Source organism: Schistocerca piceifrons, chromosome 1, assembly GCF_021461385.2.
Source record: "Schistocerca piceifrons isolate TAMUIC-IGC-003096 chromosome 1, iqSchPice1.1, whole genome shotgun sequence".
Taxonomy (NCBI): Eukaryota; Metazoa; Arthropoda; class Insecta; order Orthoptera; family Acrididae; genus Schistocerca; species Schistocerca piceifrons.
The window spans coordinates 915,093,418-915,106,987 of record NC_060138.1 but is presented as its reverse complement, the minus strand read 5'-3'; the positions used below and the strand labels follow the sequence as shown (position 1 = coordinate 915,106,987).

The following is a 13,570-nucleotide window of genomic DNA, read 5'->3' as shown; positions in this document are numbered from 1 at the left end:
ATAAGAGAAATGCTGGAGGCATTTGAATCGGTTGCACTTTACATTGAAAATCACCATCCCAATAAAGCATTACAAATTTATTTGACAATAATGCTGTGTCACATTTTTGCCAAGTCTGCAGAAACAAATGACTATAAGATAGATTCATAATAAAAAATAATTAGTTATGTATGGTGAATAATAAAGTACATAATACTGTATATATAATTTTCTTTGAATAAATGGCATAAATAAGATAAAACATGTAGTGCTTTTTCTGCATGGAATGTGTTATCGTATTTTACTTTAATTTATATGGGATAAATTGTTTTGCTTAATGAGTGTTTCACATTATGAGTAATATTCTGGAATGAATTATGCTCACTATGCAGGCTTCCACTGTATTCATTGATATAGACATTTCCACTCTATTATCATTTTCATTCCTTTAAAATAAAAGTGGTTTTATTATCTTACAGGTTGAATATTCCATCGTGAGACAAGATAGTGGTGGCACAGAAGAAGAAACTGATGTCTTTCGGATAGATCCAAAGTCTGGCATAGTGACAACACGTTCCGTATTAGATAGAGAACGCTCAGAAGTATACACATTAACTGTTATGGCCACTGATCAAGGCCTTCCCGTAAGTGAGCGAAGATCTTCTACATCAATGGTAGTCATCAGAGTGCTTGATGACAATGATAACTATCCACAGTTTACAGAAAGAACTTACAGTGTACAAGTGCCTGAGAACATCAATTGGACAGTTAATCCTGTGATAGCAACTATTAAGTAAGTAAATTTATTTTTAAAAAAGAAATTAACATAATGTATAGTCTTGGGAAGTTGATTATGTGCATTGATGCATGACACAATGAAACTTGCCCATGTGCAGCGTGTATACTTGCCATTTAAAAAGTTTGGCAGTTTGGCTTTATTCTCAGATTCTTACAGATTACACTGGGAAACAAAAAATAATTTTTGAATGTTTTGAGCACTTCATGAGGCAATTCCTAATAATTTTGGGTCGAGAAAAACAAATATGACAATGAAATTTTTTACTAGCTCTTTTCCACAAGGTGGAAGCATTACATATTAATAGATTGAGAGAAATGGATACATTTTATTTACATATATGCTAACAACAATGAAAGTGCATTTGATTTTTTTAACTGGTAATTACGTGCTAAGAGTTCTAAATTGCTGGAAAAATACTTCGCAGATGAGAATCATGTGGTGGCCTATTGAATTCGTCGTCTTTTAGCTTGCCTCTTGTAATGGAGTTGCGCAGAATTCCTACACAAAGACCAACAGTAATCCGCAAGCATTACTTCATTCCAACAGCCCTGATATCTTTGTTCCATAACAGATATGTCCTGATGGAATCTCTCACCATGTTCATCACTAACAGCTCCACAACTAGGAGCGAAAAAGTCTAGGTGGGAGCGGAGAAAATGTATCTTAAGGGTCATGTTGCATCCGAGGTTACAGTATTTTTGCAGGAGCACTGTCACCAAATGCTTGTAGTTGTCACCTCTTTTGTTGCCTAAAAATCCATGAACAACATCCTTGAAGGCTTCCCAAGCTTCCTTTTCTTTCTCCTCCAAAACTTGATCAAATGCAGGATCCTTTACAAGTTCTCTTACTTGTGGTCCGACAAAAATGCCTTCCTTAACTTTTGCATCACTTAATTTCGAAAATTTCTCTCTTATGTACTTAAAGGTCTGTCCTTCTTGGTTCATAGCTTTGACAAAGTTTTTCATCAAACCAACTTGATATGCCGGGGGTGGAAGAAGAACGTCTTTTGGGTCCACAAGAGGCTTGGGAACGACATTTTTCTCACTAGGGTGAAGATTTCTTGCAGGCCAGTCTTCTTTAATATAATGCAATTTTGTATCTCGACTGTCCCACTTACATAAGAAGCAGCAATGCTTTGTGTAACCCAGTTGCATTCCTAAGAGTATGGTAATGATTTTTAGATCACCACAGATTTTCCGTTTGTGTTCATGATATTTAATTGAGTCCAAGAGAGCTGTCATATTTGCATATGTCTGCTTCATGTGAACAGCATGACCAACAGGAATAGATGAGAGAAGGTTCCCATTGTGAAGTAACACAGCTTTCAAACTAAGCTTGGAGAAGTCTATGAATAGCCTCCATTCAGTTGGATCATGGTTCAGATTCAAAGATTTCATCAAGCCTTTAATGTCGCAGCAAACAACAAGATTATTTTTCTTCTCAAAAGAGGGAAGCAGTTCCATGTGACGTTTTCTGTACTGTGAGAGTCTCACATCACTTTGCAGAAGATTCCATTGCTGTATTCAAGATCCAAGAATTTCTGCATTCTCCTTTGACAGGCCAAGGTCTCTAATGAGGTCACTCAATTCCGCTTGACTCAGTATGTGCAGTTTATCATCTTTTCCCTCAAAATCGGGTACTGAACTGTTCTTCTTTTCTTCATAGACAATCCTGCCTTTATAGGTGGAGTCAGGCAGAAATAGCAGTCATCTGTAAGGTTTGTAGGCTCCCGCCAAATCATAGGCACTGCGAAAGCCATTGATCGTTTCTTCTTTTTCAGCCATTCTCGCTGTGTAACTAAACGTGTTCCAACATATATGTGGAGCCAAGAGTTATCCTGGTCCACTACTTTCATACCAAAATAATACTAATAGGCAGTCTTTACAAGAGGCGTCAGATTGTGATTCTGTGAGAAAATGTTATTTCACCACAAATATAACAAAAGTTATTCACCATATTTACACATTTTTGTGGCATTTTTACAAATTTTACACTAAAAAAGCACTTGTGAACCAGAAATTTTGCACTAATTTGAGTAGGAACAACATGTAATTCTCAGTCACAGCAACAGTATCTATGTTTATGACTTACAAACAGCTGAAGATTATTTGTGTTTTGTTATTTGACAGGTGTGCCAACTCAGAAAAAAAATCCACCAAATTTAAAATCTTCTCTAAAAAATGAAATGTCACTTTATCTTCAAAACAAGAGCTAATCTATCATTTTTATGGTGATTTTTGAATTCAGCAGATGGAAATACATGTAAATTTACTATTTTTAAGCCCGAAACATTTTCATTGTTGCCCAGTGCTATTTTGCAGTTTAGTCTATTAACCTGTTCTACCATAAGTGCAGTTGGCAGAAAGTTATGAGCAATGCTCTCTATCAAATAAGTGCAGCAAATTAGCTGTAGAACTGAGAGCTGTAAATTTCTAGCTCTCCAATGTATCAGAATGCTACCAACCCTGAACCTCCTTGTATGTAGGGACTCCTTGAGTTGATTGCTGTGCACAGAATTTGCTGGTCCCCAACATTCATGATATTTGACCTCCGTGGAACAGAAATCTCAATAACATTTCTTTGGACACTGAGTCACATGGATATCCAGGCAGTGAACTTGACGTATACATTATCAGTGGGGAGTGTGGTGAGGCATTGCCTTCCTTCACAACAGCAATTCACCTAGGAGTGGCTAATGTAACACACTACTAGTGAGTGTATTGCTTCTCATTTTAACCCTATTTATGAAAGTGAAATGTGATAGAAATTAACCAAGATGAGAGGCTTACTAAGATTAGAAATCTGACAACTTATTTGTACCATCTTCCACAGACTTCAAGAGGCTAGAGGTACTGAAAACCTCAATGTTATGGCACTTTGAATCACAATCATTGTCATGAATGCAATCACTAGACAAGCCATTCTTTGTTTCTTTTGGAAATGGGATGCACTTGTTGTCCAATGCTATTTATATGTTTATCAGCAGACTGCCTCTGTTCTGTCCTTATTGAGTGATGTGGCTGGACCTAGCAAAATGCACACTTTGCAGTGACAACTTTTTACTATTGGAACTAAACAAAGTAGACTAGACAACTCAATAACAGAAAATTGTCTGTCATGGACAACATGTCAGGGAGCAGGAAAGTGAGTTTTACATGGTTCTATGAGTTGAGTAGCTCATAGGCAGCCACTCATAACCACAGTGAAGAAGGGTCTTAGGAGCGGCTGTTGGAAGTGCAGTGGTGGATGTGGCACTCAGCGAAGGCAGCACAACGAATTGGGCAGTTAGAGTGACAGAAGCTGCGACAGTCAGGGTCCATTGTGGAGTGTTTACTGATTCAGTTATGCCCAGAACATGGCTAGCTCCAGAGGTGAAATGCTAACCTAAGTAATGCTGGCGGAACGGTATATCTGCAGTGTCATGACAAGTGACCACACAGACTTAATTAGGCTCCCATGATCGCAACACTATCGCTATGTACAGTGGCAGCATACCACATAGGGGTGCACCCAAATGCTGTGATGGTTGCAAGAGGCTTGACCGTACCCAGTATTTTGACTTATATTTACAAAAAACCTCCCAGATGAGGTAGGGACAGTACTTGACCACGAAACATACATGTGAGTGTGGTGACCAAAATATGCAGGGGGCCGCCCTGCATACACCACATCCCTCCTGCCTTAGAAAGAGATGGTGCAACCCACTCAAAGAAGCATCACACACAAGGGAAGAGGCACACCATGGCTGCCAACACTGACTTCCAAACAACTTAAACTAAACAACAGTACAGTCAGCCAGTGTGCAAACATATTTCGTAGAAATGACGGACATGTGGCTAAGAACTTTAACACGACCTTGCATCCCATAAGCAATTAACTGAAGCAAAACATTAAACAGAAACAGAATCCAGACATGGCATGAAAATTTGAACAAGACTTCGATACAATGGACAAGACTGCTGAGCATGGGGTGTATGACCCATGACATCTAATAGACGAGAATAGAAAAAGTACATAAACATTGCATAGCAGCTTCGTGAATCTCAGTGCTATTTGCATGGAAGATACAGAATTGAACCACTAATTAACACAGTAAAATGATCCCAACACAACAAGCTGCATGGTGCAACAACATTGCAAACAACCTGACTGAAGGTGTCTCCTTTTGATACACACAACACTCTTTGTCACACTGTCTTAACACTTTTCATGGACAAGCACCCTCAAACATTGTGGGGGAAAGTGTTTGCCTAGAGCCCATAACGAGGCGTGCACTTTCCTTGGCTGGAAGTGACTATTGGTACAAAAATGTGCATCCAACTGTTTTGACAATGAGTCATAGTCTGTGTTCTGCTGATGAGACTTGGAAAAGCTGACAACACAACTGAAAGATTTCTGTACCAGTGCAATAAAACAAGCACTGCACTGCGTACCATGTATGCTGTATGCAAGAAAATTCATCTCCACCTGCTGACAGTATATAGCCCAGTCAATGGGGCAGATATGACAAGATAAAATTACACACAAAGCTGTACATGAAAGTACGCTGCCACTGAACTGAAACTTGAACCTTGAAATGTTGAAGAAACTCAGATCAACAGCATCAGTGAAGAGAATTCACATGTGTACAACAATTGAACAGGCCACTTAAACTATGCAGAAAAGACAACTACTAACAAAGTTTTCACAAATATGCATAGACTGAGAAAACTGAGAAACTTGCCTTGTTGGATTAATTGTGGAATGCGATGAACACCACAGCCTACAAACTGTAATAACACAAGAAACAAAAAGAGACTCTCCCATAGAAAGAACTAGTACACAAGCAACAATCCAGCCCCTTGAAAACCACTTGAACCAACTTGAAAACGAAATTCCTGCTCCAGCAAAACTAACTAGTCACAGCAAAATGCAGCAAAAACACACTTGAAGAATGCAGCAACATGAAACCTCTTTACCTTATAGCCAATGTTCCATCTTTTACTGAGCAGTGTTGCTGTTTGTAGAAAAATGCACATTTTGCAGTGACTGCTGTTTATTACAAGAATTAAAGAAAGTTAACTTCTGAGAGTAAAAAATCTTCACAACTTGATAACTGAACAATGCCTAGACGAGCAGTGAAGAGAGTTTTTCATGGACCAACAAGGTGAGGTGCTTATAGGCAGCCACTGATAAGCATGGCGAAGCAGTGCCCTCGGTATTGAGTGTTGGAAGCACAGTGGCAGATGTGGTTCACAGTGAAAGTGGCACAACAATTTGGTGGGGGGCGGCCGTGGCAGGCGGTGTTCATTGTGGAGACTTGAGCAGTTCTTGATCCGTTGTAGCCCGGAACTTAACTGGCTCCAGAGGTGGAGTGCTAACCAAAGTAAGCCAGCGGAAGGACACATCAACAGTGTCAAGAGGACACATGTCCCCTTGGCTGTAAGTAGGCTCCCACGATCACAGTGCTGCTTTTGGCAGCTAGCTTGCAACATAGTGGACTGGTTGGCATATCCGGACACTGTGGTAGCTGCAAGAGGCTTTGACTGTACTCTGTACCTCAACTTTTATTTATAAACAACCTCCCACATGAGGTAGTGGCTGTACCTGGCCCACAAAACGTACACATAAGTATGGTGGTGGAAATATGCAGGGGACAGCCCTCCATACGCAACAGCCTTTGTTTAAGATTTTTCTTGGTCGAGGGCAGTTATATAAGGATTTGTAGATAATATCTAAACCATAGGAAGAATATTGTATCATTCTCACTCCAGTACTTTGAAAGTAATCAACATAAAGCAGAATGTAGGACTGTCAAGAGGACCCCTGTTGCATGCTTGGGCAATTCAAACCATGTTATGAAGATTGTTCTGTGTTTAAAGCATACTGTCCTAACTTTGACACTGGGCAATGCAATTGTCTTGCTCACCTTCAAGTATCGTAACATCTCCATGCTTCACCATAATTTTGTCTTCAGATATTGTTCCTTATAGGTTTTATTGGGCATGCCAGTGAAGTAAGCAATGTTTGATCTCCTGTTACAGTACTCCTTATTTATAGAGGCATCTTATTTTAAGATTTCTCGAGTACATTGGGTATAGTGTCATCAGCTTGTTCTTTAGGATGCAGTGTTTTGATAACCAACCCTGCCATTAATACCTTCTTTGCTTATCTTCTAAATAACTAATGTAATGCTCATTAGGCTGTTGTGGAATGGTCATTATAGGCCTAATATGAAAAATAAATAAACTTACCTTAACTGCTCTCACAGTTATTGGCTGTTAGTCTCTCCTCACTTGTAGCTGATGGTTAATTTTCCCAGTCATGAAAGTGAAAAGACTATTGTCAATTAGGATGCAGGTGAATGGTAAGAGCAAAGTACATCCTGAGAGAAAATTCCCACCACTGTTGTTCACAAGCAGTTGGAAGGAAGTTTCTTGGATGGTATATTATGCATAACCACAGCAACAGAAATGACACCAGGATCCTATTAACGTCATCAGGGTGCTGTTGAACAGGATATTGTGTGTAAAACAAGTTTGCAGTTGTCCAGTCATTCTGACCAATAGCCTGGTAATAGCTATTGGATTTATTTCTGGCATTATATGTCACTCCTAATTATGAATTTGACATCCTGTTTCATTCCACTCAGAACTTATGCACCTTAATCTTTCATTTCCTTCTTTTCTGCATTTTTCTGATGTAGAAATTGTAGATAAATTTGAAATTTAGATTCCATCAAATTTTTAAATATTTGTGTGGACACCTGCCTAGCTATGGTCATATATCTGTTTCATTCAGTGACTGGTAAATAAACACTTGTGATTTATTGCATAAATTGCCTATATTAATTTTTTTACGTCCATTTTATTGATTAACAACAAAAAAGATAGTGTTGTTATAAAACACATTATTGTATGAATGGTGCAAAGTAGTGTACAGTTTACAACAAAATGCTTTTCTGTTGCATCTCAGGTGACAGAATATATGGAATGTAATTTTAATATTCACTTTTCTGTTTTGAGATGTTATGTTGGAGGGGGGGGGGGGGGGGAGGGGGGAGATAGGTATAGGGAGAAAGAGGTGGAAAAGAGGATGACATGGGGAAGGGGTGACAGGTAGCTTGGATGGAGGCAGAAGGTGTGTAGGGTGTAGGATAGGAATGTGGGAGGCAGAGGCAACAGGTACATGGGCTAGGAATGCAACACACAGGTACTGGAACTGGAAGGGAGACTGTAGGATAGAGGTTGTGGGTTCAGCGAGTTAGTAGAGGCTGATGGCTGCAGGATTACAGGAGCAAAGGGAATTTGCAAGGATAGTTCCTGTCTGCATATTTCAGAAGAGCTGGTGCTGAAGGGGAGGATTCAGCTGGCATGGGTGTTGATGCAGCTATTGAATTTGAGTATGTTGCACTCAGCAGCTTGTTGGGGCCATTTGGTGGTCAACTCTGTTCTTGACCACAGTTTGGCAGTGGCCATTCATTCTGGTGTACAGCTGGTTGGTTGTCATGCCCACATAAAATGCTGTTCAGAAATCGCAGCAGATCTGGTGTATAATGTGGCTCTTTATACAGGTGACCCTGTTTCTGATGGGATAGTATAAGCCTGTGACAGGACTAGAGTAGGATATGCCAGATGGGTGAACTTGGTAGGACTTGTACTCGCATCTTCCATGGGAGTGGGATGTGCCACAGAGATGGGCCCAGATGATGCGTAGCTTGTGTGGTCAGTGGAATTTCACTTTAGGAGAGGTGGGAAGAATCATGGGTAGGATGTGCTCATTTCTGGGCATAATGGTAGGTAGTCAAAGCTCTGGCAAACATAGTGGTTCAGTTGTTCCAGTCCAGGGTAATGCAGTGGTCCTTTGCATCTGATTATTAGGGCTGATGGGAGGAGGATTAGGAGTGCGGGAAATATCTGGCAGTCTGGGTCTAGGTGGTTAGTGCCTGTCTATGAAGACCTTTGTGAAAGCATCAGATGAACTGAAGTTACTTTTTGGTGTGGAAGGGTTGACATCTGTCAAAATGAAGATGCAGTTGGTGGTTAGTGGGCTTGATATGGACAGAGGTATGGATGGAGCCATCAGGGAGGTAGAGATGAATGCCCAGGAAGGTGTGATGTTGGGCTGAGGAGGACCAGACAGAGTGGATGGGAGAGAAGATGCTGATATTGTGGAGGATGTCATGGTCCTGGCTCCAGATCATGAAGATATCATCAGTCAATGTGAACCACACACAGGATTTGGTGTTTCAGGGGTCTTGGAAGATTTACTCTAGATGACCCATAAACGTGTTGGCATAGGAGATGATAATGTAGGTGCTCGTGGCTGTGCCACGAATGTGTTGCTGTATCTTCCCCTCAAAGGAGTAGTAGTAATTGGTAAGATGTGAAAGGAATGAGGAAGTGTGTTTGGTGTCATAAGGATTTTGGGAGAAGCAGTGTTCAGTTGCAGCAGGGCCATGGGCATGATGGATGTCGACGTGGGGGAAGGTGGCATCAACACTGACTAGTAGGAATCCAGTTTGTAATGGGATGAAGATGGCTGAGAGTCAATGAAGAAAGAGGTTTGTATCTTTGGTATGAGGGCCCTGTTTATGGACCATCTAGAGGCAACCTTCCTGGTGCCCCAAAACCCTGAACCCCTCATGTGGTTCAGGTTCACTGATTATATTGTCATGATCTGCAACCAGTACTGAGACAGCCTATCCTCATTCCTCTGCAACCTCAACACCTTCTGTCACATTTGCTTCATTTGGTTATTGTCAGACCAATTTGCCACATCTACCTCTCTAATGGTTCCATCCATACTTCTATCCCATATTAAAACCACTAACTATCAACAGTACACCCATTTTGACAACTCTTACTCCCATTTAGTAGACAGGTCACTTGTGGATGGTGTATCTGCAGTGATGAGAAGTCTCTTGCCCAGTATGCTGTAGGTCCTACAAAGGTCTGTGTAGTCAGACACCATCCCCCAAACCTAGTTCGCAAACAGATTTCCCACATCATATCTTCACACATTTTTAATCCTCCCACCACCCCCAAGAAAAAGCTGCAAAGGAGCTTCCCCTATCACATAATCTTACACAGCTTTGACTATTCCCTAAACTAGTATTCCACCACAATCCCAGACAGGACAGTATTTGTTCATTTCTATGCCACTCCAAAATCTTTGCCATAGGGGTCGGGGACCATATCTCTGTGGTAGATCCAAGTTCAAGACCTGTCCGATTCACCCATACAGCACATCATGCTCCAGTCCTGTCACAGGCTTTACCAACCTCTTCAGAAGCTGTGTCACCTGTGAAAGCAGCCATGTCATATCCCAGCCCAGCTGGAAATTCACTGCAACATTTTACGTGGTCATGACAAACCAGCTGTCCATCAGAATGAATGGCTGCTGCCAAACTGTGTTCAAGAACAGTGTTGATCACCCAATGGCACAGTGGTGTGCTACATGCTCAACTTCAGTGGCTGCTTCAACTGCATCCTCTCCTGCAGCACCAGCTTTTCTGAGTTACACAGGTGGGAGCTATCCTTGCAACTCATCCTTTGCTTCTATAATTCTCCTGACCTCTGCTAACCAGCTACATCCACACTCTCTGTCCTACAGTCTCCTATTTCTCTGTCCTGTCACCCTCTCCCAATCCACTCCATCGTGTCATCGTCATTGTGTGTGGCATGAACTCACTGGCTCCAATGCCTGTGTGTCACAGTCCTAGCTTGTGCACATGCTGCCTCTCCTTCCCTCATTCCTAACCTAGCCATCTACTGCCTCTGACCGAGCTGTCAGGTACCTCTCCCCACCCCCTGCTACTGTTTCCAACCTCTTTCTTTTTCCACCCATCACTCAAGCCTACTCTTTGAACAGCAATTTCAGTAGTGTGTATTCAGCTGTAACAGAGTGTGTGTGTGTGTGTGCACGTGCGTGTGTGTGTGTGCGCGCGCGCGTTACTCAGGGAGTGATCTACTTTACTCCTAAATTATTTGCATTCTGCCAGAAAAACCAAATTTGTATTTTATTTTCTTTACCAGCTTCATATGAAAAGGAAGCCACAAAGGTTTATAGTTATGGGACCTCGGAAGCATAATATAATCATGATGCGAGTTGTACAGCTTTCATTATTATTCGCAAGCATGAAGCATATATTTCTGCATTTTTATCTACTTTGTTCATTGTTTCATTTGATGCAACTGTCTATTTAACAGGGCTGTAGATGCTGACCAAGGAAATAATGCTGCAGTAAGATATGCTATCATTGGGGGAAATACCCAGAATCAATTCAGTATTGATAGTCTTAGTGGAGAAGTCTCTCTGATGAAACCTCTTGATTATGAGACAACTCGAAATTATAGACTGGTGATACGCGCACAAGGTAATTATTACATTAAAGTAAGGTCTGTGTTCAGAACTGTCAATATTTATTAAAATTTTGTTAATATGTGATTCACTTGAGTTCTGAGAAAATTATGCAAAAAAATTTACTTCCTTTCTATTGTCCATATAGTCATTGCCAAGTCCTATGCATCTATGATTTCTCAGAAATAACACTGTATAGACTTAGGAGTACATGCCTTTGCGGTAATTGTTGAAGATTACTTTGTAGACACACACAGCTACTTCCGGGGGCTCAAAATATTAGAAGCCAGCTTACAAAGCTAAGTGCTGTATCTGGTGGTTGTGTATCAGAATTTTGAAACTATAAAAGACTTTGTTATGAGGAATTGACACATTAAAAAAAAGTATCATTTTTGCTAGAGTTTGTTATATATGTTGGGAAAAGGGACATTATTGGGTAAAAGAATTACCACATCTGAAAAGATGTGAGGTGGGAATATGAACCTCTCAAGATATTTTACTGAACTAATGTTTTTGTCCATCTTCACAGATTTGTCATGTGCAAATATAATTTATTTATGCACACAATGTAATGATTAATTACAAACAAGTAATCGTAAGACTGCTAGGAACATCTGTATCAGTACTTCAGTTTTAGCTCAGAGACAGCTCAGAAAATCAAAGGGTTTTGACTGCATGCTTGAACTTGTAGGAGATGATTCACTGTTTACTTTACTGCCCCCCCCCCCCCCCCCCCCTCTGCCCACCCCCTCCTCCCCAAGCTCACAAGTATTTGATGTTGAAACTATGGTGCCCAAAGCGAGTTGTGACTTGGTTTACACTTGGAGGCATGGATGGTACACTGTAAGACTAGGTGTGTCAAACATCCTTGCAGAACTACATGTTCTCGATGTTAGCAGGGAGCAGGCTCGTTTGAATCTGTCAGTGGATATTGTGACAGATGAGCCTTTGATATTGACGTGAAACATTTTGTTGTTGCTTGCTAATATTGTGTAGGGACCACGGAGAAGTTTTTGAAGAGCATGATGTCAGACAAAAACCCCTTTGCATGGTTTTAAATCACAGAAAATGAATGGTCATTGATTAGAATGTTCTTCAGAAATCACAGGATGGAGCTTGTGTATCTGCGATGAAAATGTTGAGCATAATCTGAGGTTTCAATAACAGGGTATTTGATTGTTTTCTGGACATCGCCTTAAATGGTTAATCGTGGTGGTTTTTTTATGCTGGTAACATGCTTTCTTTCTTCTTGAATGTCAACATTAAAAAAAAGTAAATGAAATTCAAATAATCTGAAAGCCCACTAAAATGCTCCATTGGAATTGTGTGGTGCCTGTGATGTCACTTGCTGGCTTGCTGGTCCTGCAGTCTTAAAAGCTCTTTCATAGTGATTTCTTGTTTTGAATTTACGTTTTGGAAGATGGGTAACAAATGGTGTGTAGTACCACATTGTACAAATACATCTATAAAAACTCATGAAAAATTGTTTTTGAGTGTTCCAAAGAGTGAGAATATGCATAAAAAGTGGTTCGACTTTGCTGGAAAGTGCCACCACATCAATTCACAAGTTCCCCAATTTAATTAAAAATGTCTTGCACTCTGAAGTTGACCTTAATTCACCTCGGAGATATGCTTTCCCACTGTCGCAAGGAAGGACAGCGTCATCCAACAAAATTCAACTCGCAGTGAAAATTGGAAGAATTGACTGATATTATAGTAAAAGTTACAAGCGTCATTTAGTAGGTCTGTTGGGAGAGCAATGGTCTGTACTTCTTTATAAGTAGTTATTCTTAGAGTGATGGTTCAAATCTGGCCCAAAAGAATATTTTAACTTATTAGTAAATGACTCAACAGTCTCTCATATGAAAACCAAATCACAATTACAAAACTTCACCCCACCAATCAGAAACATGGTATTGTCAATTTTTCCTTGCTGTTTACATGCACTTACATTTGCAATCGCTGTTCAGAAATGTCACCTTCAAGAAGAGTTTTAGTTAATGTACCTATGCACTTTTTACTTCATTGGAAACAATTCTTATTTTATCTTTGTATTGGCCAACTAGGATCCCTATTCTCTACATTTTCATCATTTTATGTAAAGATAAACTAAGTCTGCTTCAGACACTGATGTTAGTTTCCACTCCCAAACATCATAGCCCCTATGCTTGTGTTGCATGCGTGGTGTAGGTGCTTTGTATCTCTCCACATACAAAATCTCAACATCCTACACCTTGTTATATTGTGGGCATGTGGTGATACCTTCACCACTAGCAATGCTGTCCAAATATTGAATGTATGTACACAAATTAAATGCATTTGTCCTCAGCTGTCCATTTCTCAGACTAAAATTAATGCAATACTGTATATAATACATCCCAGCATCAAAACAACTGCCACAATCATTTCTTGATAATACTATCTTTGTATTTCACATAACATTTTAAAAAT

At 40.2% G+C, this 13,570-nt stretch overlaps 1 protein-coding gene across 1 annotated transcript in view; it reads left to right on the top strand.

Moving 5' to 3' along the window:
- The window catches only part of LOC124717078 (protocadherin-like wing polarity protein stan), a 368,864-nt gene that overhangs the window by 10,081 nt on the left and 345,213 nt on the right, over positions 1–13,570 (top strand). The window contains exons 3-4 of the mRNA XM_047243768.1: positions 459–772; positions 10,969–11,135. Coding sequence (XP_047099724.1) covers positions 459–772; positions 10,969–11,135 — 481 coding nt within the window. The remainder of the gene's footprint in view (positions 1–458; positions 773–10,968; positions 11,136–13,570) is intronic.